A 26988-nucleotide genomic window follows, 5' to 3' on the forward strand; every position below is an offset into this window, starting at 1 on the left:
ACTCGAGTTATGTTAATATGCACAACCTCTTTGAATGTCACCAAGCTGAAAGACGTCTAGAGCGATAAAGTAGGTGACGTCTCATCTGTTGTTTACATTGATACGTTCTTTACAAACCTTTAGAGTTAAATTTAGAAGTTCAATTTTTTCTCTTGCTCAGGGGCTAATTTCAAAAGCCCACTCATCTCCAAGCTATCAGTACATTAGCACTTGGACCTCATTAGAGACAAGACGTGAGCGAAAAAGAAATTGCTATCAGCACGTACTGACACTTCGTTTTGCTTTCATGTTTATTTGACTTGTAATTATACAAACCATTGTTCTCTAGTCTTGGATAGTGGCATAGCCTCTGTACCATGGCCTTCCACTGTCTTTGGGTAGAGTTCTCTTGCTTGAGGGTATACTTGGGCACGCTGTTCTATCTTATTTTTATAGTTCATATATGAATGCTCTAATTTTATGTTGTTGCTGTTCAGAGTATTTTTAATCTTGATTGTATATTTATTCTCTTGCAGTTTTTTATTTCCTTGTTTCGCTTCCGCACTGAGCTATTTTTCCCTGTTGGAGCCCTTAGCCTTATAGCATCTTGCTTTTCCAATTAGGGTTATAGCTTAGCTTGTAATACTACTACTACTACTACTACTACTACTACTACTACTAATAATAATAATAATAATAATAATAATAATAAGGTATACTGTACTTAACGTACCCAATTAATAACAATAAAATTTCTCCTAATTGATGCATTGTTTCAGACAGGTGATCATGAAGATGGACGCGATTATCGCTATAGTGGCTTGTAGGACTCTCTTCTTTCACGCCCACATAGGTAATGAGACTTGGAATCGTATTGAAAATATCTTAGGGTCCTGCTATGTCAATCATTTATTTTTCTTAATGATTACCTGTTACTATTTAACATATTAAACACCTAACTTTGGGCTTGTGTAGACACCTTATTCTTCGCTAAAGATTGGTGTAATTTTCCTGGGGCATAGGAAGACTATACACACACATATATATGTATGTATATATATACATATATTTTTCTTACTTTGTGCTCAGAATATATATATATATATATATATATATATATATATATATATATATATGTATATATATACATATATATGTGTGTACATACTTATATAGAAGCATACTATATATATATATATATATATATATATATATATATATATATATATATATATATATATATATATATATAGTATGCTTCTATATAAGTATGTACACACATATATATGTAAATATATATATATATATATATATATATATATATATATATATATATATATACGTATATATATACATATATATGTATACATATATGCGTGTGTATATATATACATATATATATATATACATACATACATATATATACACACACATATATATATATATATATATATATATATATATATATATATACATACACATGTATACATATATGCGTGTATATATATATATATATATATATATATATATATATATATATATATATATATATATATATATATATATATACATATACATATATATAAGTAAAATTTGAAGAAGTATATGAATACGCAAATACTGTGACATACATCTAATTTACACACACTTTCGTTATCAATACGCTTATATAAATATTCATATAAAGAACAAGAAAGCAAAAAACTAATATGAATTATCCTTAAACTTCCAATTCCCAGCGGACGCCATCCGCGTCCTCAGCTTCAACTCCGACGGACAGCAACGCGGAGACACCTGGATTCGGTACAACACATCCGTAGATGTTCCGCGGGACTACACCCTCTGCGTTCGGTTCAACATCAAAGTCTTCCGAATTCTGACGGCTGTCATTTATCTCTTCAATGTCAGGGATTTCGATGACGATCGTAAGTGTATTGGATGGATAAGTGAATTTATTTTGTTTAATTTACTTTAATTCTTCGAGACATTTTAGGTTAGAATTCTTAGTGTATTTGATCGAAAAGTACATTTTTGTAAAGTTTAGTTCATGGATTCGAGACATTTTAGGTTAGAATTCTAAGTATTTGATCGAAAAGTACATTTTTTGTAAGGTTTAGTTCATGGATTCGAGACATTTTAGTTTAAAATTCTAAGTATTTGATCGAAAAGTACATTTTTTGTAAGGTTTAGTTCATGGATTCGAGACATTTTAGTTTAGAATTCTAAGTATTTGATCGAAAAGTACATTTTTTGTAAAGTTTAGTTCATGGATTCGAGACATTTTAGGTTAGAATTCTAAGTATTTGATCGAAAAGTACATTTTTTGTAAGGTTTAGTTCATGGATTCGAGACATTTTAGTTTAAAATTCTAAGTATTTGATCGAAAAGTACATTTTTTGTAAGGTTTAGTTCATGGATTCGAGACATTTTAGTTTAAAATTCTAAGTATTTGATCGAAAAGTACATTTTTTGTAAGGTTTAGTTCATGGAATCGAGACATTTTAGTTTAAAATTCTAAGTATTTGATCGAAAAGTACATTTTTTGTAAGGTTTAGTTCATGGAATCGAGACATTTTAGTTTAAAATTCTAAGTATTTGATCGAAAAGTACATTTTTTGTAAGGTTTAGTTCATGGAATCGAGACATTTTAGTTTAAAATTCTAAGTATTTGATCGAAAAGTACATTTTTTTGTAAGGTTTAGTTCATGGAATCGAGACATTTTAGTTTAAAATTCTAAGTATTTGATCGAAAAGTACATTTTTTTGTAAGGTTTAGTTCATGGAATCGAGACATTTTAGTTTAAAATTCTAAGTATTTGATCGAAAAGTACATTTTTTTGTAAGGTTTAGTTCATGGAATCGAGACATTTTAGTTTAAAATTCTAAGTTTTTGATCGAAAAGTACATTTTTTGTAAGGTTTAGTTCATGGAATCGAGACATTTTAGTTTAAAATTCTAAGTTTTTGATCGAAAAGTACATTTTTTGTAAGGTTTAGTTCATGGAATCGAGACATTTTAGTTTAAAATTCTAAGTTTTTGATCGAAAAGTACATTTTTTGTAAGGTTTAGTTCATGGAATCGAGACATTTTAGTTTAAAATTCTAAGTATTTGATCGAAAAGTACATTTTTTGTAAGGTTTAGTTCATGGAATCGAGACATTTTAGTTTAAAATTCTAAGTATTTGATCGAAATGTACATTTTTTGTAAGGTTTAGTTCATGGAATCGAGACATTTTAGTTTAAAATTCTAAGTATTTGATCGAAAAGTACATTTTTTGTAAGGTTTAGTTCATGGAATCGAGACATTTTAGTTTAAAATTCTAAGTATTTGATCGAAAAGTACATTTTTTTGTAAGGTTTAGTTCATGGAATCGAGACATTTTAGTTTAAAATTCTAAGTATTTGATCGAAAAGTACATTTTTTTGTAAGGTTTAGTTCATGGAATCGAGACATTTTAGTTTAAAATTCTAAGTATTTGATCGAAAAGTACATTTTTTGTAAGGTTTAGTTCATGGATTCGAGACATTTTAGTTTAAAATTCTAAGTATTTGATCGAAAAGTACATTTTTTGTAAGGTTTAGTTCATGGATTCGAGACATTTTAGTTTAAAATTCTAAGTATTTGATCGAAAAGTACATTTTTTGTAAGGTTTAGTTCATGGAATCGAGACATTTTAGGTTAGAATTCTAAGTATTTGATCGAAAAATACATTTTTTGTAAGGTTTAGTTCATGGATTCGAGACATTTTAGTTTAAAATTCTAAGTTTTTGATCGAAAAGTACATTTTTTGTAAGGTTTAGTTCATGGATTCGAGACATTTTAGGTTAGAATTCTAAGTATTTGATCGAAAAATACATTTTTTGTAAGGTTTAGTTCATGGAATCGAGACATTTTAGGTTAGAATTCTAAGTATTTGATCGAAAAATACATTTTTTGTAAGGTTTAGTTCATGGAATCGAGACATTTTAGGTTAGAATTCTAAGTATTTGATCGAAAAGTACATTTTTTGTAAGGTTTAGTTCATGGAATCGAGACATTTTAGTTTAAAATTCTAAGTTTTTGATCGAAAAGTACATTTTTTGTAAGGTTTAGTTCATGGATTCGAGACATTTTAGTTTAAAATTCTAAGTATTTGATCGAAAAGTACATTTTATGTAAGGTTTAGTTCATGGAATCGAGACATTTTAGTTTAAAATTCTAAGTATTTGATCGAAAAGTACATTTTTTGTAAGGTTTAGTTCATGGATTCGAGACATTTTAGTTTAAAATTCTAAGTATTTGATCGAAAAGTATATTTTTTGTAAGGTTTAGTTCAAGGAATCGAGACATTTTAGGTTGATATTGTAAGTGTACTGAATGGAAAATAATTTTTTTTTTTAAAGTTTAGTTTATTTCTTCGAGAAATTTTAGGTTAAAATTCTAAGTGTATTGGATAAAAAGTAGGCCTACATTTTTCTTTTTCTAATTTTAGTTCACGTCCTCGAGACATTTTAGGTCAAAATTCTAGCTAGTATATGGGTTCGAATTCAACTTGGAGATGGGAAACTCTTATATATTTCCTTTTTGAATTTCAAGGCTTTCAGTAGAAATAACATTGATAAATATTAAGAAGTATCATGATATATTAATTTCCTTAATACTTTTATATAGATAAATGATGCAAGACAGGCATCAGCAAAAATGGAAGTATATATTTCGAGTCTCTTAGACGATACAGATGGAAATAACATAACATTATCCTATAACTTATGGAAATCATTTATTAGTCCCCATGTCGATATAGGGTCGGTCATTTAAATTTTCATACTCCTTTTCGAAACAGCAATATCATTCGAGGTCTACTTCGAGAAGATCAGGACAAAATATGGAGGATACGGACGGTTCTATCCTCTGCCGAGCAATTTGGCCACTAATAAATGGTATCATTACTGCCAGGTATGGTTATTATTATTATTGCCATCAATAATTAATATTTCTATGTTTACTACACACTCACTTGTTTGGTTTATAGGGACTCGCTGTATCTTACTGTATGGTCTTCTTTTTCTTCTTCAGGTTCGTGATATGGAAAACGGCGAAGGCAGGGTCTACTTGGATGGGCAGCTCATCATCCAAGAAAGGACTAATTTCGAATCCAAGCTAGAAAAGAGAGAAGTCTTCATTGGACAAGATGAATATCAGGCAAGTCTCTTTAGCATATCATAAATGAATGAAGATGCATTACATCAATTATTTCATTATTATTACTTAATAGTTGGAAAAGCAGGATGCTATAAGCCCAAGGACTCCAGCGGGGAAAATAGCCCAGTGGGGAAAGTAAATAAGGAAATAGAATAGTATCCCTGAGTGTACCCTCAAGAAGGAAAACCCTCACACAAGACAATGCAAGATATATATAATAGTTAACATTTATATTTTTTTCTTATACATGCACGTTCATACAAACAAGCATATATTTCCACCTTGTATAAAAAGTAGAAATTTATTCCGTAACAAATAATGACATGACGCGTCTTCCTTCCCAGCCAAGGAACTCTCTCAGCGGTAAACTCAGCCAGGTGAACGTGTGGGGCCAAGCCATTTCTCCCGACCTGATCTCGCAACTAGCAAATTGCAAGGTCAACCAAGAAGGCGATGTTGTCAACTGGTCATCTGTTTGGGAGCTCAGCAATGTAGAAGACGAGGTCATTAAGTCAGGATTGAACTGGTTGTTTGCTGCATTGTTAAAAAACCGTAATTTCAATCGGAAATTCTCCGTAAAAAAATATATTGTTCTCGGCCGCATTTTAGTAAAATACAGACGACCGTTATGTTACCCGACTTTGATATTATCTTTTACGGCTGTTAACCGTAATATCACTCCTTTACGTCAATATATCCGTTTTTAAAACGGTAAAAATCCTGGGATAAATGTGGCCAGACATTTACCGTTTTTATCGGCAAATTTTTAAGTGTGTGCAAGGAATTAGTCAGATTTTGAAATAATTATATTCCTAAATAATTCTACCTACTTAACACCAGAGTTCGTAATGGTTCTTGTACTATTCTCGTTAATTTCGTTTTAACAATTAATAAATCTGTGATCTAGGGCACAGTGCCATTGGCCACCGGATATAGGCAAAGTGATAGCTTTTTGATATTGGGGGAGGCAAGTAGCCAGGCGTCTAATTCAGGATATGTGATTATCTATCCCACCAACACCTGTGGATGAAAGTCCTTGCGTATTTAAATCACACACTATCTATGTATATATATATGTATGCATATATGTACGGTATATATAGATATATATATATATATATATATATATATATATATATATATATATATATATATATATATATATATATATGTATATATATATTTATATATATATATGTGTGTGTGTAACAAAGAGCATGTGTCTGGCTATATATATATATATATATATATATATATATATATATATATATATATATATATATATATATATATATATTTCCAGTCACCCTGAACTCTCCCCGTCTCTCGGGTAATAGAGAAGCCGTAATCAAACTCTGATGAGAGGGGGTGTTGCGTGTGTGTACATGTCTATCTAAATATTTATCCGTTATTTTTGTCCGGTAACGCACATTTGAGTATATATATATATATATATATATATATATATATATATATATATATATAATTGTGTGATGTCGCCGTGGTTGTTTAACTTGTATGTTGATGGAGTGGTGAGAGAGGTGAATGCTAGAGTGCTTGGACGAGGATTAAAACTGGTAGGCGAGAATGATCATGAATGGGAGGTAAATCAGTTGTTGTTTGCGTATGATACTGTACTGGTAGCAGACACAGAAGAGAAGCTTGACCGACTAGTGACAGAATTTGGAAGGGTGTGTGAGAGAAGGAAGTTGAGAGTTAATGTGGGTAAGAGTAAGGTTATGAGATGTACGAGAAGGGAAGGTGGTGCAAGGTTGAATGTCATGTTGAATGGAGAGTTACTTGAGGAGGTGGATCAGTTTAAGTACTTGGGGTCTGTTGTTGCAGCAAATGGTGGAGTGGAAGCAGATGTACGTCAGAGAGTGAATGAAGGTTGCAAAGTGTTGGGGGCAGTTAAGGGAGTAGTACAAAATAGAGGATTGGGCATGAATGTAAAGAGAGTTCTATATGAGAAAGTGATTGTACCAACTGTGATGTATGGATCGGAGTTGTGGGGAATGAAAGTGATGGAGAGACAGAAATTGAATGTGTTTGAGATGAAGTGTCTGAGGAGTATGGCTGGTGTATCTCGAGTAGATAGGGTTAGGAACGAAGTGGTGAGGGTGAGAACGGGTGTAAGAAATGAGTTAGTGGCTAGAGTGGATATGAATGTGTTGAGGTGGTTTGGCCATGTTGAGAGAATGGAAAATGGCTGTCTGCTAAAGAAGGTGATGAATGCAAGAGTTGATGGGAGAAGTACAAGAGGAAGGCCAAGGTTTGGGTGGATGGATGGTGTGAAGAAAGCTCTGGGTGATAGGAGGATAGATGTGAGAGAGGCAAGAGAGCGTGCTAGAAATAGGAATGAATGGCGAGCGATTGTGACGCAGTTCCGGTAGGCCCTGCTGCTTCCTCCGGTGCCTTAGATGACCGCGGAGGTAGCAGCAGTAGGGGACTCAGCAGTATGAAGCTTCATCTGTGGTGGAAATGTGGGAGGTTGGGCTGTGGCACCCTAGCAGTACCAGCTGAACTCGGCTGAGTCCCTGGTTAGGCTGGAGGAACGTAGAGAGTAGAGGTCCCCTTTTTGTTTTGTTTCTTGTTGTTGTCGGCTACCCCCCAAAATTGAGGGAAGTGCCTTTGGTATATGTATGTATGTATATAATTGTGAGAGCGTATACGGAATTCATTTTTTATTTTGCAGGATGTACCTACCGAGGATCTCTGTAGATCAGTTTCTCACGGTAGAGTGACTGTCCTTCTTCCTCTCCTGAAGTTCCGTGAGGCCGTCCGAGTCTGCAAGGGCATCAAAGGAGTCATTGGCATCCCAGGAAACACAGAAGCCCTCCGACAGGAATTGGCGTTTTTTAAGAACAACGAAAGTAAGGGAGCTGATTTATTCACATGTTTTTGTTGTGCACCTCAGAGTCGTCACTTAAGTCACGTTCTCTGACATCCAAGGAGATTGTCAAGCTACTCTATTCTAGAGTGGTGCTTAGAATACATTGGAACTTGTTAACCATTGTAAGGGGAGGAATGAGAAGAAATTCACAAAATTATACATTTCATCTTCATAAAAACACTAATGTAATGGATAACTAATTGCTTTTAGTTTGTCCAGATGCGAAGAAAGCCAGAAAGAAAAATTTGATTAGGATGTAGTTTTTGAATAAGTCTTGAGTTCAAATTCTAAGGAAGCATTAGACCTCCATGCCCTAATCAGCAAAGCTGTACTAGTCAGGGCCTCCCATAATATTATGGTTTGCTGTGAGCGATCAGGCGAAAATCTCTCACCATTTCCAATCTTCGTTGACCAGCGTGGTTATGAAAATTAACCAAACCCCAGGAATGAACTGACTTGTCTGAGGCCTTTGTCCTGCAATGGATTAGAGAAATATAGAAGCAGTAGATATTTTTTAAACAAAAAGCAAAGTAGCATTTTATGCTTGTACATCTATGCCTAATTCTTGCTTCTTCTCTTACAGACTGTGAAAGACAATGGGCCGGCATTAGCGACGAGGCTGCCGAGGGCGTTTGGTATGACCCCTTCTCAGAAAAGTCATACAACACAGTTGAGTTCTTTTTACATGTTCATTTTAACATTTTCCAATCTCAACCCATCCTTAGGTTAGCTATGCAGATTCACTAGAGTAAAGTACTCCACTACGCAGCAAATATCAAACAAAGTACTTCTGTATTCTGCAGATGAGTCCTTTTTAGCATTTTCCACCCTCACAACCTCCTAAGTTTGCTCCTCAGATTAGCTCTGCAGATTCATTGGAATAAAGTACTTCACATGCAGCAAATACTACATCAAAGTTCTTCTGTATCCGGCAGAGTGAGATCTACTTCCGGCAGAATAATCCAGATGGCGACAAGTACCAAAATTGTATCCGAATGAATGAGAAGGGTCTGGAAGACACTGACTGCCATGTTCACAGCTGCTCTGCTTGCCATACCACGGCCAGCACGACCTGGACTCTCAGGGGGATCTGTGAAGAAGAAGAGGTTGGGAATCGGAGCAATAATAAGAGAGTTGAATGTGTTGTTTTACTCAGAATGTTTATGTTGAGTTCAGCATTAGGTTAAAAGTTTATCCTTAGCTCAGACAAGTTTTGGAGGGTTGTTTTAAGTTTAGCCTTGATTTGGAAGTTTATTTGGAAATATAGTTCAGAGGTATGGATGAAGTTTAGACAGGGTTTAGATGCTTATGTTATTTCCGATATATTTCAGAGGTTTATCATAAGCTATACATTCTTGTAAAACTTGTCTTATGTTTAAATAGTGTCTAAAGGTTTATTTTAAGGACAAGAATGTTTTGGAGCCTTAACTTTTCAGTTTAGACACAGTTGGGAAATTTGTCTTAAGATTTGACTTAGTTTGGAGGTTTCATTCAAAGAAATTATATATTAGAAGACTCTTATTGATATGTGAACATCTCATCTGCTATACATTATGCAAACCATAGTATTAATAATTTGATAAAGAATATATCAAATAGACCTGATTCTAGAGCCCTTAACCTATGCAGACATTTCTTGACATATTTTCATCTGCCATATATTGCCTTAACTCTAACCTTTCATTACAAATCTCTTAGAGAATGTACTACCTAGATCTGATCCCAGAACCCTTAGCGTTCCGCGGATATGGTGAATACTTCATTGAACAGACTGGTGACAGCATGTGGACGTGGTATAACACTGTCACTAATGTTACAATCAGTGTTCTCAGTGTTAAGGATCTGAACTATCCCATTGGTAGACGAACTTGGGAAGTACAGGTAAAGATTAGAGTTGTTTTCATTAAACCAGTGGTATCTCTGCCAATTCATAAGTTTAAACTAGTCAAATGCTTTTTGCTATGTAGGTAATACTGCCTTTTCATTTGCTCATGTAGCAGTGATATTTCCATATCTGAATTGGCACTCTTCATGGGTCATCTAGGCATACCTAATAGACATTTTGAATAAAAATCCTCTTTTTTACCTCAGCTCTAGAGTTATAGAGGTTGCAATGGCTAATACTATAGTGCAAAGAGGAATGAGGCTTATGTAAGCCCACAAAAACAAAATTTATTTACCTATGTTAATGTACATCACTCTTCGTACCAATATCAACATCATCTTTTGCCTGATTTCATCCAACTCAAATTGACTTTCAGACCGACGTGTGTGGTCAAAACAAAGGTTTACGTGAGTTAACACTCACAGCTTGCACCAAGTCAGAATTTACTTGCACCGATGGTTCCTGTATTCCCTTTATCAAAAGATGTGACCTTAAGTTCGACTGTGGAGACAAAACTGATGAGAGCTTTTGCCAGATCGTTAACTTTCCAGGAGATTATAGATCTAAACTGCCTCCTAGACCAGGTATGTATTCTCAAAATAATAATGGTATGATTAAATCAAAGGAGTAAAATATAGTAACTAAGTCAGGTGTAAAAAGTAGTGATATGTAATATATAGCGGCAGAATTTATCATACTAGGTATATGATGTGAATCTTTGTAAGTTTTGAGATCCCTTTCGGTCTCAAGACATCCTTCTGCTGAGGGAGATATGAACATGGCATATGCTAGATGCTGCTCATTTTGACTAAGATAATGTCTACCATTCCAGCATCCAACGAGGCACTTCCTCTCAGCATCAACTTTACAATGGACACGCTGAATGTAGACACAACAACTATGTTAATGTCGGTCAGCTATAATCTACGTATAACCTGGTTCGACAACAGGCTCACCTACAATAACCTGAAGCTGCTCACCAGACTGAATACATGTAAATATTCTCAACTCATATTAGAGTAAATACTCTGACAAAGGGTGATTAAAAGGAAGCATTGGATTATCAAGCATCAGGAGTGAAAGCCTAAGGCATCCTGTGACTTCACCAGTTAGAATGACTTAGTAACATGATGTAATATCTTCAAGTAACAACTGGTTAAACTTTCTTGTTTTCATAAAAAGTAAGTTGGATTAAGTTCAAAATGGGAATATGGTGTCTTTATCTAGCCCACATGCTTGAAGAAATATCTGAGAATGCTAGCATCCACCAAAAAAAAAAAAAAAAAAAAAAAAAAAAAAAAGAGATTACAGCAACACTAGAGGAAGTGATAAATTTGTTTAGCAGCATGTTGCTAAATGTGTTGAATCTTTAAAACCTTTGGCCAATCTACTGCAGACCATACTTATGCACCATGTGTAATTTAGATATAAGATTTAGGTATCTTTAGAAGAGTCTGCCCTTATAAAGGAAAGGCTATGGACTAGGGTTAACACCCTTTTGTAAAAAAAAAAAAAAAAAAAAAAAAAAAAAACGATAGTTAATATCAAACCTTACAACAAAGGTTTGTGGTCTGGTGCCAGCAACAGGAGAAAAGAATCCCTTTCAAATAAAATTGATACAGTGGTTAAAGTAAGCCGTTTTAATGATCCTCAATTACTTATCAAACATATTAGTCAAGTTAATGAAGTTGTCAATTATCAAAACATGTTATAGATGTCTCAGATTTGAGTGTATATTATCTACAGAATACTTTTAACAAAGCTAACATCCTATGTCCATATAGACCATATTTTTAGTCCTTACAGCAAAATATTATTCTTATATGAATCATTATTTCTACATATCTTAGTGATCTAATTTATGTTTTACTAACTATTCATGCTAAATCAGTGTAAGAAATCATTCATTATTATTTTCTGTTTCAAATGTTTATATTTCATTCCAGGGAACCTTGTCTTGGACTTTTGTACTTTTAGACGGTTCTATATCATTGTTTGTTACCTTTCAATAATGACACAAAGACCTGTTCTTTCTCCAGTGTCTTTGGAGGAAGTGGAGAAACTATGGCGACCAAAAATTGGATTCATCAATACGGATGACATCCAGAACACAGCAGTGGATCAAGACGCCGTCACGACTGTGCTCAGGCGTCACCCGGAGTATGTTCCAGATCTTTCGAATCCGTATGAAGGTAATGTGAAGCCGGGAAGTTGTGCTTCATTGATTATGAATAATGAATGATTGAGGAGAAAGGCATGCAGGTCTACATTCACTGGGGGTTTAGACTGTAGAGTTAGAGAGGTCTCTCCGTGAGGGGTTTGTTAGGTGGAATTTTAAGTAGACTAAGTTTCACGCATACTATGTATGTTTGTTGGAGTAACAGTGATAAGTGTGTTATGACGCAAGAACAAATTAGGCTTTTGTAAATGGGTAGAAATATTATAAAGTCACTACAGGCCTACCTGCTGAGTCATCAGCAGCCATTGCCAGGCCCTTCTTAATCCTAGCTTGATGGAGCAGGGGATTAGGAGTTGTGGTGGCTGATGTGGTAACGTCCCTAACTGGTAATCACCAGACTGAGGTTCGATTCCTACTCAAACTCGTTAGTTTCTTTGGTCACTGCAACCTCACCTTCCTTGTGAGCTAAGGATGGGGCGTTTGGGGGAGCCTATAGGTCTATCTGCTGAGTCATCAGTAGCCATTGCCTGGCCCTCCTTGGTCCTAGCTTGAGTGGAGAGGGGCTTGGGCGCTGATCATATGTACATATGGTCAGTCTCTAGAGCATTGTCCTGCTTGAAATGGCAATGTCACTGTCCCTTGCCTCTGCCATTCATGGATGGTCTTTAAACACATCCTACCCGAAATTCTAATTTTCTATCTTTCTTTTCAAAGTCGAGATCTACAGGGGAGACACCAACCCTATTTCGACCACCCGGAAATACTTCACGATCTACACTTGCAACTTCGACCTCGTCCTCTATCCCTTCGACATACAGACTTGCATCCTGCAGCTGCAGATTCTTTCGGCCTCTACAGAGTACCTCGTCTTTGATCCTGAAGGTGAGAGGTTGGGCGAGGGGTCGGGGTGACAAAGAAAAGATGAAGTAGAGAAAGCCTTTTGGTTTGACTTTTCATTCTTCTTGCATTTTGGATAATAATAATAATAATGATAATAATATCCGATACTGAGCGGGTGGAAGGGAACCTCAGTTTAATAAGGAACTGGAGAATTATGACAACGCCAAACATTCTTAAATTTATTTCCATCACCAACAAATAAACAACGTTTCAAACATCTCTGTGTTCATAATCATGTTCCTGGGTAAAAGAAAGTAAAACAACAAAGAGCAAGCTGTACATAAATATTGTAAACAAATAAATTCTATGTTAGAATGGGAAAAGGCATAATTAGTCAATCTTCAAAGGAAAACTAGAAATTTTTTGATTAAATTGTGGCTTTTAAGATTTTATAAAAATTGACTCTGCTATTCTTATTTCATTTCCATATGAACCTCTGTATATTATTGAAAAGTTGTCCAAAGAGAATGAACACTTACAATCCATTTCGCAATGGTCTCGACTCTCGTTTGCTGGACTGTAAGGGTTTGAACAAGGCTCTGCCAGTTCGGCTGCTAATTCCCTTGTGATCTTGGTAGCGAGAAAAAATGCCTTTTTTCGTGGAGCCAATATAAGCTAATTGGCAATTTGGACAGTTAAATAGGTAAACCACCATTGATTCAAAGGTCTTTTGCAGCTTTTCTTTATGATTAACAAAACTTTTTATTTTGGAGTAATTATAGAATATTAAATTCGGTTTAATTTGTGGTAGGTATTTACTCAGGATTTCATGTATTCTGATTTTAATATATTTGTTTGTTTCATCATTAAAATATGGTAATTTGATGAAGAGTTCAACTTTTTTTGGACCAAATTTCTTTGGTTTAGGACAAAATATACTGTTAAGGAAAGTTCTGAGTTTGTAATAGAATATTTTGGATGGGAAACCATTATTGGAAAAGAATTTCTCCAGGAAACATATTTCTTTATGAAAATTTTCAAAAGATGACGTTAGTCTAAACGCTCGGTAAAACATTGTGCTAAATGTGTTTAACTTGAAATTAGCATAGCATCTACTCAAAAAATTAACTCCGAGTCCCGTGTGAGAAGGTTTTCTGTAAATGTTGGTGTCTATACCGTTATTTGATTTTTTTATCAAAATATCTAAAAAGGGGATTTGATTATCCTGTTCTTTTTCTATCGTAAATTTGATTTTTGGATGTTGTGAATTCATGTAATTCAAAAAATTTTCTGCATATTCCTTCTTTTTTAATATAAATGTATCATCTACGTATCTCCTGTAGTAAATTGGCTTAAAATCTGATGGACAATTATTTAACCATTTTTCTTCATGATAACAAAGAAAAATATTTGCTAGAGTGGCAGATAAAGGTGAACCCATTGCTAAACCCTCTTTTTGTTTGTAGTAATTTCCATTAAATACAAAGTAGGTGTTATTAACGGTTAAATCTAAAAGCTTTCTGAAATCATTTTCATTCAAACCTTTGAAGTTGTCGTTATTGTCATATATGAGATTTGTAATTATATTAATAGTTTCCTGAACCGGTACATTTGTATATAGGGACGTTATATCTAGACTTACAATATAGTTTTCTTCACTTATTGGGGTATCTTTAATATCATTGAAAAATTCATAGGTGTTTTCCAGGGAGTATTCATTTTTAGCATATTTGTTTATTCCTGGAATTATGAATTTTGCTAATTCATAATTGTTAGTTTTAAAAGATGACAATACTGGCCTTAGAGGTATATTTGTCTTATGTATTTTTGGAAGGCCATACATAATTCTTGGATTAGATCCACTGCTATATAATGGTTTGTATTCTATTTCATTAATGTTTTTCTGGTTTAATAATTTCTTTAAAAATCTATTTAATCGGTCTTCTAACAAAAGGGTATTTTTAAAAGGGTCTTGATATGTTAATTTTTCAAATGTGAAAGGGTCATTGAGAATGGAGTCCATTTTCGTAAGATAGTCTTGTTTGTTCATAATGACCACGCCTCTTCCTGTTAAACAGATCCTTTTCTAATAAGGAGAAATGGTTGTTATCCTTTGGACTGGAACATTGTCTGTCTCCAAGGGTATCAAAATTCAAATTTTCTTTCTCTTTAGAATCCATGTATTGTAAACTTATGAATTATCCAATTGTTGACAAATTTCATCCTGGTGACCTTATAACAGACTTAAAAACACTAATGTCTAACACCCTTAAATTTTTCAAACAATCTGAGAAGGTAAGTTTTGATATAATAACAGAGTTGGATCTCAAAATTCTGAAAAACTTGAAAAAGGATAAAAATATAATAATATGTAAACCGGACAAAGGAAGAGGCGTGGTCATTATGAACAAACAAGACTATCTCACGAAAATGGACTCCATTCTCAATGACCCTTTCACATTTGAAAAATTAACATATCAAGACCCTTTTAAAAATACCCTTTTGTTAGAAGACCGATTAAATAGATTTTTAAAGAAATTATTAAACCAGAAAAACATTAATGAACAAATATATTAAAATCAGAATACATGAAATCCTGAGTAAATACCTACCACAAATTAAACCGAATTTAATATTCTATAATTACTTCAAAATAAAAAGTTTTGCTAATCATAAAGAAAAGCTGCAAAAGACCTTTGAATGAATGGTGGTGTACCTATTCAACTGTCCAAATTGCCAATTAGCTTATATTGGCTCCACGAAAAAAGGGATTTTTTCTCGCTACCAAGATCACAAGGGAATTAGCAGCCGAACTGGCAGAGCCTTGTCCAAACCTTTACAGTCCAGCATACGAGACCATTGCGAAATGGATTGTAAGTGTTCATTCTCTTTGGACAACTTTTCAATAATATACAGAGGTTCATATGAAAATGAAATAAGAATAGCAGAGTCAATTTTTATAAAATCTAAAAAGCCACAACTTAATCAAGAAATTTCTAGTTTTCCTTTGAAGATTGCCTAATTATGCCTTTTCCCATTCTAACTTAGAATTTATTTGTTTACAATATTTATGTACAGCTTGCTCTTTATTGTTTTACTTTCTTTTACCCAGGAACATGATTATGAACACAGAGATGTTTGAAACGTTGTTTATTTGTTGGTGATGGAAATAAATTTAAGAATGTTTGGCGTTGTCGTAATTCTCCAGTTCCTTAATGATAATAATAATAATAATAATAACAATAATAATAATAATAATAATAATAATAACAACGACGATGATGATGATAATGATGATAATAATAATAATAATAATAATAGTAATAATAATTAATAGTAATAATAGCAACAACAACAACAATGATGATGATGATAATAATAATATCAACAACAACAAGAACACCAGCAATAATAATAGCAACAATAACAACAACAGCAATAATAATAATAATAATAATAATGATAATAATAATAATAATCCAAAAAGTTTAGCCTTTTTATTTGATCATATATCTAATGGTAAATAATAATCTATTCAGTGAAGGTGGTATTTTGGAGGACAAGAAATGATTATTAACAGTATTATCGTCATGGACCGGTGAGAAAAAAAAACGCAGAGAAAAAAGTATTATTAATATTATTATTATAACATCATACTTATTCAGGAAATGAAAATAGAGAAAATATAAAAAACGCAGATAAAAAACCATATTATTATTACCATTATTACTATTAATCATAACACCTACACACTTATAGAATCAGACGAAAAAGAGAGAGAGAGAGAGAGAGAGAGAGAGAGAGAGAGAGAGAGAGAGAGAGAGAGAGAGAGAGAGAGAGAGAGAGAGAGAGAGAGAGAAAGCATCAGTATTATTACACTTCCTTGAGGGTACACTCAGGGACACTAATCTATCTAATATCTCTCCCTCTATTTTTTTTTTCTTTTTAAGTTTTTATAGTTAATATATGAGATTTAACTTAATGTTGTTACTGTTCTTAAAATATCTTATTTAAATCAGATCAATACTTCCCTTGTTGAGTATTTATTTCCTTGTTTCCTTTCTTAACTGTTCTATTTGCCCTGTTGGAGCCCTTCGGCTTATAGTATTCTGTTTATCCAACTAGGGTAGTAGTTTAGCTTGTAATAATAATAATAATAATAATAATAATAATAATAATAATAATAATAATAATAATAATAACAACAACAACTACAAATAACAACAACAATAATAATAATAATAATAATAATAATAATAATAATAATAATAATACCACATTTACACAAGAAAACGAAAAAAAATAGAGGAATAAATAAAATCGCAAATTAAAAAAACCGTAAATCTATTCTCCTCCACAGATTCTTTCGTCGAATACCTCGGTCCACGACAACTCGTCGAATATGGTATCGGCACCATCGACCTGAGAGTCGAGAATTCCACACAGTACAGCCATCTAAAAGTCGAGGTCGAACTAGTGAGGCGATATGGATACGCTATGCTTAATATTTATATCCCGTCATTGACTCTGCTTGTTATAAGCTACATTACTCTGTTCTTCAGACCATCTATCTTCGATGTGAGATGATAATTATAACTATTCTTTGTTTCTGTTTTTATATTGCGGTATTTTTTTTACAAGAACACGCTCTCCATTTACTCCAAAATTATGCAATCTTGCAGCTCTCCTCTTTTGTACAGTAAATAGGAGGTTCTTTAAATGCTGGGAAAGCAAAAAATAGCAAGATATGTTGCGCAAGCAGGTGGGAAGGGGGAGGGGTTGCTTTAGGAGGTACTGAACGACCTAGAACCGACATCGTTAACAGAGTCAATCAGTACTGCCTAGAATTCCCCGAAAATCATGTCAAAATTTCCCCAAAACCTTAAAAAATTCTCCATTTCCCAATATATACCTTATTAACATAAAAAGAACACTTACAAATAATCCGGGGGCTATATATTTCGATTATGTACAAGCACAATACACTTAAAAAGGTGCATTACTGACCTCTTTAACAGTTTTATGTGCGACATTTAATGTTTTAGAAATCTTGTAGAAGAATTTTACTGAAAGGAGATGTATATCAGAGGAGGTCTAACTAGGTTTCACTGGGTTTAATTTATTAGTCAGCTCAGAAGCAATATCTCGTGTGTGTATATATATATATATATATATATATATATATATATATATATATATATATATATATATATATATATATATATATATATATATATATATATTACTTTAATTTTTATGGCATTTTAGATGCATCTCATCAAGCTCTACTCAGAGTTCGTTCGTTCGTAGTGTATTAAAGCCAACACTTCTTGTTGGCACGGGTCACTTTCATCTTTATATATATCAAAAGTCATCCTTTTTCGGAAGTTCCTGCGAATGTTGAGGAAATTCCCCAGATTCCCTAAGTGATTTGTTCTCAAAACTAAAATTCCCCAAATTTCAACACAAATTCCCCATTTCCTTATCATGCACCCAAATTCTCCGAATCTGGGGAAAATTCCCCATATCTGGCAACACTGGAGTCATTCAAAGAGAAGTCCGGGATGTCAGCGGACATTTGGTATATATTCAAAATATATGCTAAATTAAAAATCGATTAATTACTCAAAAGTATCACTATTTGTGAATTGTATATTTTATATATGGTAAATATTTGATAATAAATCTTATCAAAGTGTTTTTTTTTTTTTTTTTAAAGAAACTATTTTGAGAATGACTAGTTTTCCCAGACGACGTTTTGCTACACTAACGCCATCTATTGACCACTGCCTAAGGATTCCTGCCAATTTCCCGCCAATGAATACAGACATACGCGGCAAAAATAGTCATTCTCTTACAAAGTTTCTTAAAAAAAAAAAAAAAAAAGATTTGTTGTCAAGTACTTACCAAATAAATTCACAGATAGTGACACTTTTGAGTAATTGATCCATTTTTAATTGAGTATATATTTTGAATACATACCAAATGTCCGCTGACGTCACGAACTTCTCTTTGATTGACTCTGCTGACGATGTCGGTTCCAGATCGTTTAGTACCTCCTAAACCTAGTCCTAAACTAACCCCTCCCCCTCCCACTCCTTGAGCAACATACCTTGCTATTTTTTGCTTTCCCAGCATTTGATAAACCTCCTAATTACTGTACAAGAGATCTGCAGGATTGCATAATTTCGGAGTAAATGGAGAGCGTGCTCTTGTAAACAAATACCGATTTCGTGTTTTATGTCGAGGAGGAATGACCAAATTATAAAAAAAACAAATGAACAAAAAACAAACTACTTTGCGCATAAGTTACGATCAGCTACTCTATAGTTTATTTTTTAGCGGTGCATAAAAATAAATAGACTAGTTTGTGTTTCAGGTTTGAATTTAAATTCAATTATTTTCGAGATGCAAATACAGATGAAAGTTGTTTGAGAATAAATATTAGATCGCAAACACTTCTTCAGACTGATATCAAAGCCGTGCCTATGGTTATGGAGATCTAAGGCTACCTAGGCCTATGGCTATTTCTGTCAACTTTCCAGTATATTTTCCTCTGAATAGTATGACTGAATATATACAATTATTATGGAATTTTGATACAATTTAAATCCAAAAAGGAAAACCACTCTTCTCTTACCTTTTTTCAGGTTAGGGTCATGACAGCTTTAACAGCGCTACTGGTCTTGGCTACGCTGTTTACCCAAGTTTCGGCTTCTCTGCCGAAGACCTCTTACTTCAAGATGGTCGACATCTGGCTGCTCTTCTGCATCATGCTTATCTTCGTGATCCTTCTATTCCACACGGTCATTGACCTGAAAATAGATTATCGCGGTGTCTTCAACACTTCTTCGACGATGGACGCAGGCAGAGGGAGTGACAAACTGCTGAGCAGAGGAGGGTCGCCCAGCCTAAACAATGTTGTCACAACAATGAAAGTAAATCCCATCAACGGAGTTTTTTTACCGGACGAATCTGAGAAATATTACCACGATTTCTTCAGGTTGAAACAGTCCATTTTAAAAATGGATGCCCTCACATACATCCTGGTCTCCAAGTGGACAGTGTTCGTCATTTTCGGAGTCTTTAATTTGATTTACTGGGGAACTTTGACCGTTAGCTCAGGCCTGATGTACTCCGTGTGATTAGAGGTTGCATGAGACTGCAGTATCCTATGTTGTGGAAATTACTTTCAACCTTTTATTGCAAGTTATAATATATGGTTATTAAACTTGAAGCATGGAAAACATATGTCATTTACCTTTGATAAAGATAACATAATTCAAATAATTACGTGGTTGTTTTTTATGAAAATTGTTTTTTTTAAGACTAGTAAGATATTTATCTTAATTACTGAGCACGATAGTGTTGGTGTATATATATATATATATATATATATATATATATATATATATATATATATATATATATATATATATATATATATATATATATATGTATATGTATATATATATATATATATATATATATATATATATATATATATATATATACATATATATATATATATATATATATATATATATATATATATATATATATATCAATTTATGAATAAACAGAAAAAAATATAAAACAACATACTGATGCAAAATCTATGCAACTTATTTCCATTTCGCCGAGAATAGAAAAGAAATAAATGAAACAACACCAATTAAAAACATATTTTATTAAAATAATAATTGATCACAACTCTATAAATCATTTGGTGTAGATAAAAAACTATACACACTCAGTTGACTGAACAAAAGTAATATTTATCATATCTAGTAAACATTGTTGGTTAAGTACTTTAGTGGGGCAGAATGAAGCTTGTCGATTAACTAAAGAAAACTTACTAAATATCACATTTAAGGCACAGAGTGGAGTATGGAGAACCGAGATGGGCAATAAAAAAAAAAAGTTTGTCTAGAGTAGATGGAGTGTTATTACCATTACTATTATCATTACTAGTGGCTAAGCTACAATCCTAGTTGGAAAAGCAGTATGCTATAATTCCAAGAGCTGCAACAGGGATAAATAGTGTATGAGAGGAGTGGTTAAAGCATTCTCTTGGAACACGGAGGAAGATAAAGAAGGCAGGAGTTTTGTGGTTGAGGAATTGGGGGCGTTCCTTGTGTAGCAAAATGTAGTTCTTATATTAAATAGCTTCATACTGAAGACGTGAAATGATACAGAAAACAATAAAAAGTGTTCCTTTAAAATAGTTTATGATTCAACCAGTGCTTTAGCATTTAATGTAAACGTATATACACACAGACATACATACATACATATATATATATATATATATATATATATATATATATATATATATATATATATATATATATATATATATATATATACAGGGAAACCTCACAGCCTGATCTATTCTTAAATTGTCCTAAAAGAAGGAAACTTCAATACCTTTGCTCACTAAGGTGGGAACTCCAAATAATATACAGAATTAACTAGAGGCAAAAGATGGTTTATCTTTAGCTAAGATTTTGCTACTTATAAGTAAAATGCAGATGAAGAGTGGTAAAGATGATCTTATGAATAAGAATATCTGAATTTTGATAACATATTATGACCATTTTCCCTTGAAAGGTTATTTGAATGATCTATTCTTTTTTCATACATATTCCTATAAACAGTATTGTGTACAGTAGGCCTATTATATCTTATCACAATCAACAACAAAAAAATATTTTTATGTTACATTACATAATAGTTTTGATTAGTTTTAAGACATGCTGACATTCAGATCTTTGGCCACCATAAACATCACTGACTGTACAGTAGACCTATTGTACTGTAGGCCTATTATATCTTACCCCAATTAACAAAAATCCTTTTATACTACGTTACATAACACGTTTCGATTAGTTTTAAGATGCGCCGACATTCAGATCTTTAGCCGTAAATAGAGTTATTACTATTTTCATTTGGTTTTACTACACTGATTTGCATTTAGGTCAGTGTGGGCTCTTGCTCTTATGAGCAGTCAACATGTAGCAAACAAGGACAATTTGGTTTACCCTGCTTACAATCATGATTTCAGAACTATATATTTTATAGCACTTTGTAAATTTTACAATATATACATATACAACAACAAATGTAGCCATTTCTAGTCCACTGCAGGACAAAGGCCTCAGACATGTCCTTATTCATGTCTGGGGTTTAGCCAGTTTTAATCACCACGCTGACCAATGCGGATTAGTGATGGTTGAAGAACTTTGGGCGATTGCTCACAGAGAACCAACCTAGTGTGGGTGGCCCTGGCTAGTACAGCTTTGCTGATCATGACGATACACAAACTTTTTCACCACGTTTAGGTATCCCCACTCATACAGTATAACCCATAAATACTCTAACAATCACAGACTTTTCCAAATACCACTGTATATTCGCGTCGCTCTATATAAAGCGCAGTAAACAAGCTCTGGGTTTAAATAATAGGTATCTTACTTTTGCAGGTAAGGCACGCAGAGTATACCCGTAATAAATGTATTTTATGTGCGGCAACAAGCATTGGCTATCAATCGTAGATATATATTTCTCCTACGTGAAAAACAAGTAATGCCCCTCTTAGATATATTTCTTTTATAAGGAAAAAATCTCAACGTACTTTTCATTAAAAAAAAAAAACATTAACCTATACTTCATTGATATATTTCCTTTATATTGTAACAGCGTTTTTAAGGATTATTCAGTTTTTAACATGTTAATTTTATAAGGTCAAACTGGTTCTACAGAAGAAAATAAGGTGAGATATATAAAGAATTCTAAATCGGAAGTACTATTGAATTTTCAAGATGATGTGGTCAGTAAAATATGACTTTCCAATTATGTGGTCATGTTAGAACCGTGTTGAAGTGCAAGAGAGAAAATTGACTTTGATGAATGGTAAATTCAGTTGAAAACGGTGGAAAATTGATTGAAGCAAATTTCCTTTGAACGTTATAGATTAAAAAACCATTATCTTCAGTAAAATTGTTCTATTTTGTCTTACGTCTTTTTTGTGACTAGAGTTGAATATGATTTAAATCTAACAATAGATTTAAGTATTTCAATACACTGTTTGTAATATGATTTCAATGGTTTTTCAGGAGCTAAATTTAGTAACAAATATATATAAAAAAAACTCCGTAAAATCTACAATCAAGTAAATGTTGTCTGTTGAATTATTCATTTTAGGTAAGCGATCATTTCTAACCACTTTGCCTAGATAGCCGGAAACCACCACCAAATATTATATGGATTTAAAAAATTCTATGGTTGAATGAAGGCACAACATTGGTCCTAATTCTTAAACATCAATGATCTCTCTCTCTCTCTCTCTCTCTCTCTCTCTCTCTCTCTCTCTCTCTCTCTCTCTCAGGAAAACAGAAATTTCTCAATGGAATCAAAGTTAGTCCCAAAACCTTAATTGTACGACAACTTCCCAAAACACGCAAATTTTAACAAAAAATGTACGATGCCTATCAAAACAAACCCAGACATACGAGACCATCTGAAAACAGCTCGAGACCTGGACCAGGAGAGAGACGGTGCACCAATTCTCCCACACGATGATGAAATATGAAGTACAATAAGGAAAAGCGAGATACAATAATTGAAGCTTCATTATTCCTTCCGTTTGATCATCATGACCTTCTGGAGGTCCCGCAAATTCGTGTCGTTCCATTTGGCCTGCAAAATGTCCCGACTTGAAGCGTAGTTCTTCACTGTTTTCGTGTGCCACACGTATATCTGCGGGACGGGAAGAAGAAAAAGAGGAAGTTTGTGCTCCTATACTCAGGTCTCATACCTAAATGAACACACTTGCTCATATCTATCTATCCACTTAACTACACACACGCATATATATATATATATATATATATATATATATATATATATATATATATATATATATATATATATATAAATGTCTTATTAATTTATACATATATGAACTCATACACATAGAAACACACACACATATAAACTGTATATATATATATATATATATATATATATATATATATATATATATATATATATATATATATATATATATATATATATATATATATATATATATATATAATGTCTTATTAATTTATACATATATGAACTCATACACATAGAAACACACACACATATAAACTGTGTATATATATATGTATAAATATACATATATATATATATATATATATATATATATATATATATATATATATATATATATATATATATATCACACACGCACACAAGACAGATAAGACGAAAATCATCACCAAATTCATACTTTAACTACTGAATCGTAGATGAAACCTCCGGTGCAGGAAATTCCACATCAACGGTTCCATAAAACCTACACAGAGAGAGAGAGAGAGAGAGAGAGAGAGAGAGAGAGAGAGAGAGAGAGAGAGAGAGAGAGAGAGAGAGAGAGAGAGATACAGAAGTGTACCATAATTATTCTTACCTTAGTACAGTTGTCTGCTACAAATTCCACGTCATTCATCGTGATGTTGAGAGAGTCTAAAAATCCAGTTTCTTCGTATCCGGGGCTGTACGGCATTTTAGCTTTGGGTCTCTGAAAAAAGATAAGGATATTAGTTTAAAGGTTACCCATGAATGGCAGAGGCAAGGGACAGAACAATGTATTAGAAACTGATCATTTATGATCAGCACCCAGGTCCCCTCTTGATTAAGAAAGGAGCAAGCAATGGCTGTAGATGACTTAGCAGGTGGACCTACAGGCTCCATCAAAACCCCGTATCCAAACTAGGACCAAGGAGGGCTAGGCAATGGCTGCAGATAACTTAGCAGGTAGACCTACAGGCTCCATCAAAAACCCCGTATCCAAGCTAGGACCAAGGAGGGATAGGCAATGGTTGCAGATGACTTAGCTGGTAGACATAAAGGCTCCATCAAAACCCCGTATCCAAGCTAGGACCAGGGAAGGCCAGGCAATGGCTGCAGTTGACTTAGCAGGTAAACCTACAGGATCCATCAAAACCCCGTATCCAAGCTAGGACCAGGGAGGGCTAGGCAATGGCTGCAGATGACTCAGCAGGTAGACCTACAGGTTCCATCAAAACCCCGTTTCCAAGCTAGGACCAGGGAGGGCCAGGCAATGGCTGCTGATGACTCAGCAGGTAGACCTACAGGCTCCCAAAATCCTCCATCCCTAGCTCATAAGGAATGGTGAGGTTGCAGAAACCAAAGAAACGACGCTTCCAATAGGCCACCATAACCCTGAGACCAAGGGGGCCCAGGTAATGGCTGCTGATGACTCAGCAGATAGATATATGGGCTTTATAAAACCCCAGTATACTTAGCTCACAAGGATGGTGAGGTTGCAGACACTACTAGAAACTATCGAGATTAAGTGGGTCTCGAACCTCCGTCCAACAGGTTCCCGTGGAGAGTTTTAAACATGTTTTCAGTAATAAGGGATTTTTGTGTTTTTCCTAAAAAATAATTAGCAAAAGGATTTAGAATAGGTGGAAAAATAATTTTGTAATAAATACAATATTTCTTTTTGTCTGTGTTATTTAGTCTTGTATTTGATCTCAAAATATCTGGTCTATATAAAATTATATATAGATATGTATATAAATATATACATTGTATATAGATGTATATAAATATATATATATATATATATATATATATATATATATATATATATATATATATATATATATATATATACATATATATATATACATATATATACGATATATATATATATATATATATATATATATATATATATATATATATATATATACGCATACATATATACGCATATATTTTGTATTATGTACATCTGAAAATAAATTGTTTATATAATTACAGTTATTTGCATGTGTATCTACGTTCAATAATCTCAAAGTGATCCTACTGGTCTTAGTTTATCATTAGCAGGTGGATTATGAATGTGTAAGTGTTACAGCAACGGAAGAACTACAATAATCTTATAATTATTCTAATATAAACCTTTGTATTGTGTCACTGCTACTTTATGAATGTGCAAGTGTATTCCCTGAGTATTATACCATTGTATTTACATTAAGATAATTTATTCCTTCCCATATTCACATTTATTGGGTCTATTATTATTTCCAAAATACAAACATGTACATGAGTCTGATCAGTTATCTATTAGTTTAAAGGTTTAAAGGCCACTCATGAATGGCCGAGGTAAGGGACAGTGACATTGCCCTATAAAGTAGGACAATGTCCTATAGACTGACCATATATATGATCAGCGCCCAAGTCCTCTCTCCATCCAAGCTAGAACTAAGGAGGGCCAGGCAATGGCTGCTGGTGACTCAGCAGATAGATCTGAAGGCTCCCTAAAAACCCCTATCCTTAGCTCACAAGGATGGCGAGGTTGCAAAGACCAAGGGAACAAACGCGTATGAGCGGGACTCGAACTTCAGTCTGATGATCACCGGGCAAGAACGTTACCAACAGGCAACCACAACCTCTACTCGTAATCTTCTACTTATCTGTAACTTCGCATATCATAAGTCTATCCTTTCTAGGAATTTATGGGTGATGGTAATAAACCCTTTTCATGAGTTTAAAATTATAATTTTTACGACAGCATATATGGTAGAAATCGACCCTATCGATAATTGTTTTATGTTTGGAAAACCTGTGTTAAAACACGCTCTTTATTGCTGTATTCCTGGTGTAAAACAATCTTGCCTTTGACTGCATATGTGTTAGAAAACCACCCTATCAATTATCTCGTTTAAGTCTAGAAATCCTGAGTTAAAAAACGCTCATTATTGCCTGTATCCGTATTAACAAATTATCTACTTTCTGATTCCATTTGTGTTAGAAAACCGACCCATCTAAGCCTTGTTAGTCTGTTAGCAAAGCAGCTTATCCTGCGTACAAGTTACCAAACATCCTATCTCCTGTATTATCTTGCTCGAGGGCGCACTATCTTATGTTTCCTCTCCTCACTAGGCTACTTTCCCTGTTGGAGCCCTTGGCTTATAGTATCTTGCTTT

At 33.5% G+C, this 26988-nt stretch overlaps 2 protein-coding genes across 4 annotated transcripts in view; one reads left to right on the forward strand and one right to left on the reverse strand.

Moving 5' to 3' along the window:
* Positions 1–768: 768 nt before the first annotated feature.
* LOC137658967 (uncharacterized) lies at positions 769–20194 on the forward strand. Its single transcript, XM_068394077.1, has 15 exons — positions 769–832; positions 1719–1904; positions 4803–4915; positions 5036–5161; positions 5506–5664; positions 7857–8034; positions 8638–8723; positions 8990–9160; positions 9753–9935; positions 10316–10523; positions 10772–10933; positions 11979–12131; positions 12833–13000; positions 17319–17536; positions 19609–20194. Exons 1-15 carry the CDS (start codon positions 769–771, stop codon positions 20101–20103), a joined length of 2670 nt encoding a protein of 889 aa, XP_068250178.1. The 3' UTR covers positions 20104–20194.
* A 1114-nt stretch (positions 20195–21308) lies between these two features.
* The window catches only part of LOC137658582 (galactosylgalactosylxylosylprotein 3-beta-glucuronosyltransferase P-like), a 75331-nt gene continuing 69651 nt past the window's right edge, over positions 21309–26988 (reverse strand). For all 3 annotated transcript variants that reach the window (XM_068393488.1, XM_068393486.1, XM_068393487.1), the window contains exons 7-8: positions 24438–24548; positions 21309–23719 (exon numbers count right to left, since the gene is read on the reverse strand). In XM_068393488.1, coding sequence (XP_068249589.1) covers positions 23594–23719; positions 24438–24548 — 237 coding nt within the window. In that variant the 3' untranslated portion in view covers positions 21309–23593. The remainder of the gene's footprint in view (positions 23720–24437; positions 24549–26988) is intronic.

The sequence above is a fragment of the Palaemon carinicauda genome, chromosome 19 (assembly GCF_036898095.1).
Source record: "Palaemon carinicauda isolate YSFRI2023 chromosome 19, ASM3689809v2, whole genome shotgun sequence".
Lineage (NCBI taxonomy): Eukaryota > Metazoa > Arthropoda > Malacostraca > Decapoda > Palaemonidae > Palaemon > Palaemon carinicauda.

Coding starts and splice junctions, on each gene's coding strand:
- LOC137658967 (XM_068394077.1), top strand. CDS start 769: ATGAAGATGGACGCGATTATCGCTATAGTGGCTTGTAGGACTCTCTTC. Junction 8,724..8,989: donor CAGAAAAGTCATACAACACA/GTTGAGTTCTTT, acceptor TGTATCCGGCAG/AGTGAGATCTACTTCCGGCA. Junction 12,132..12,832: donor TCTTTCGAATCCGTATGAAG/GTAATGTGAAGC, acceptor TTCTTTTCAAAG/TCGAGATCTACAGGGGAGAC.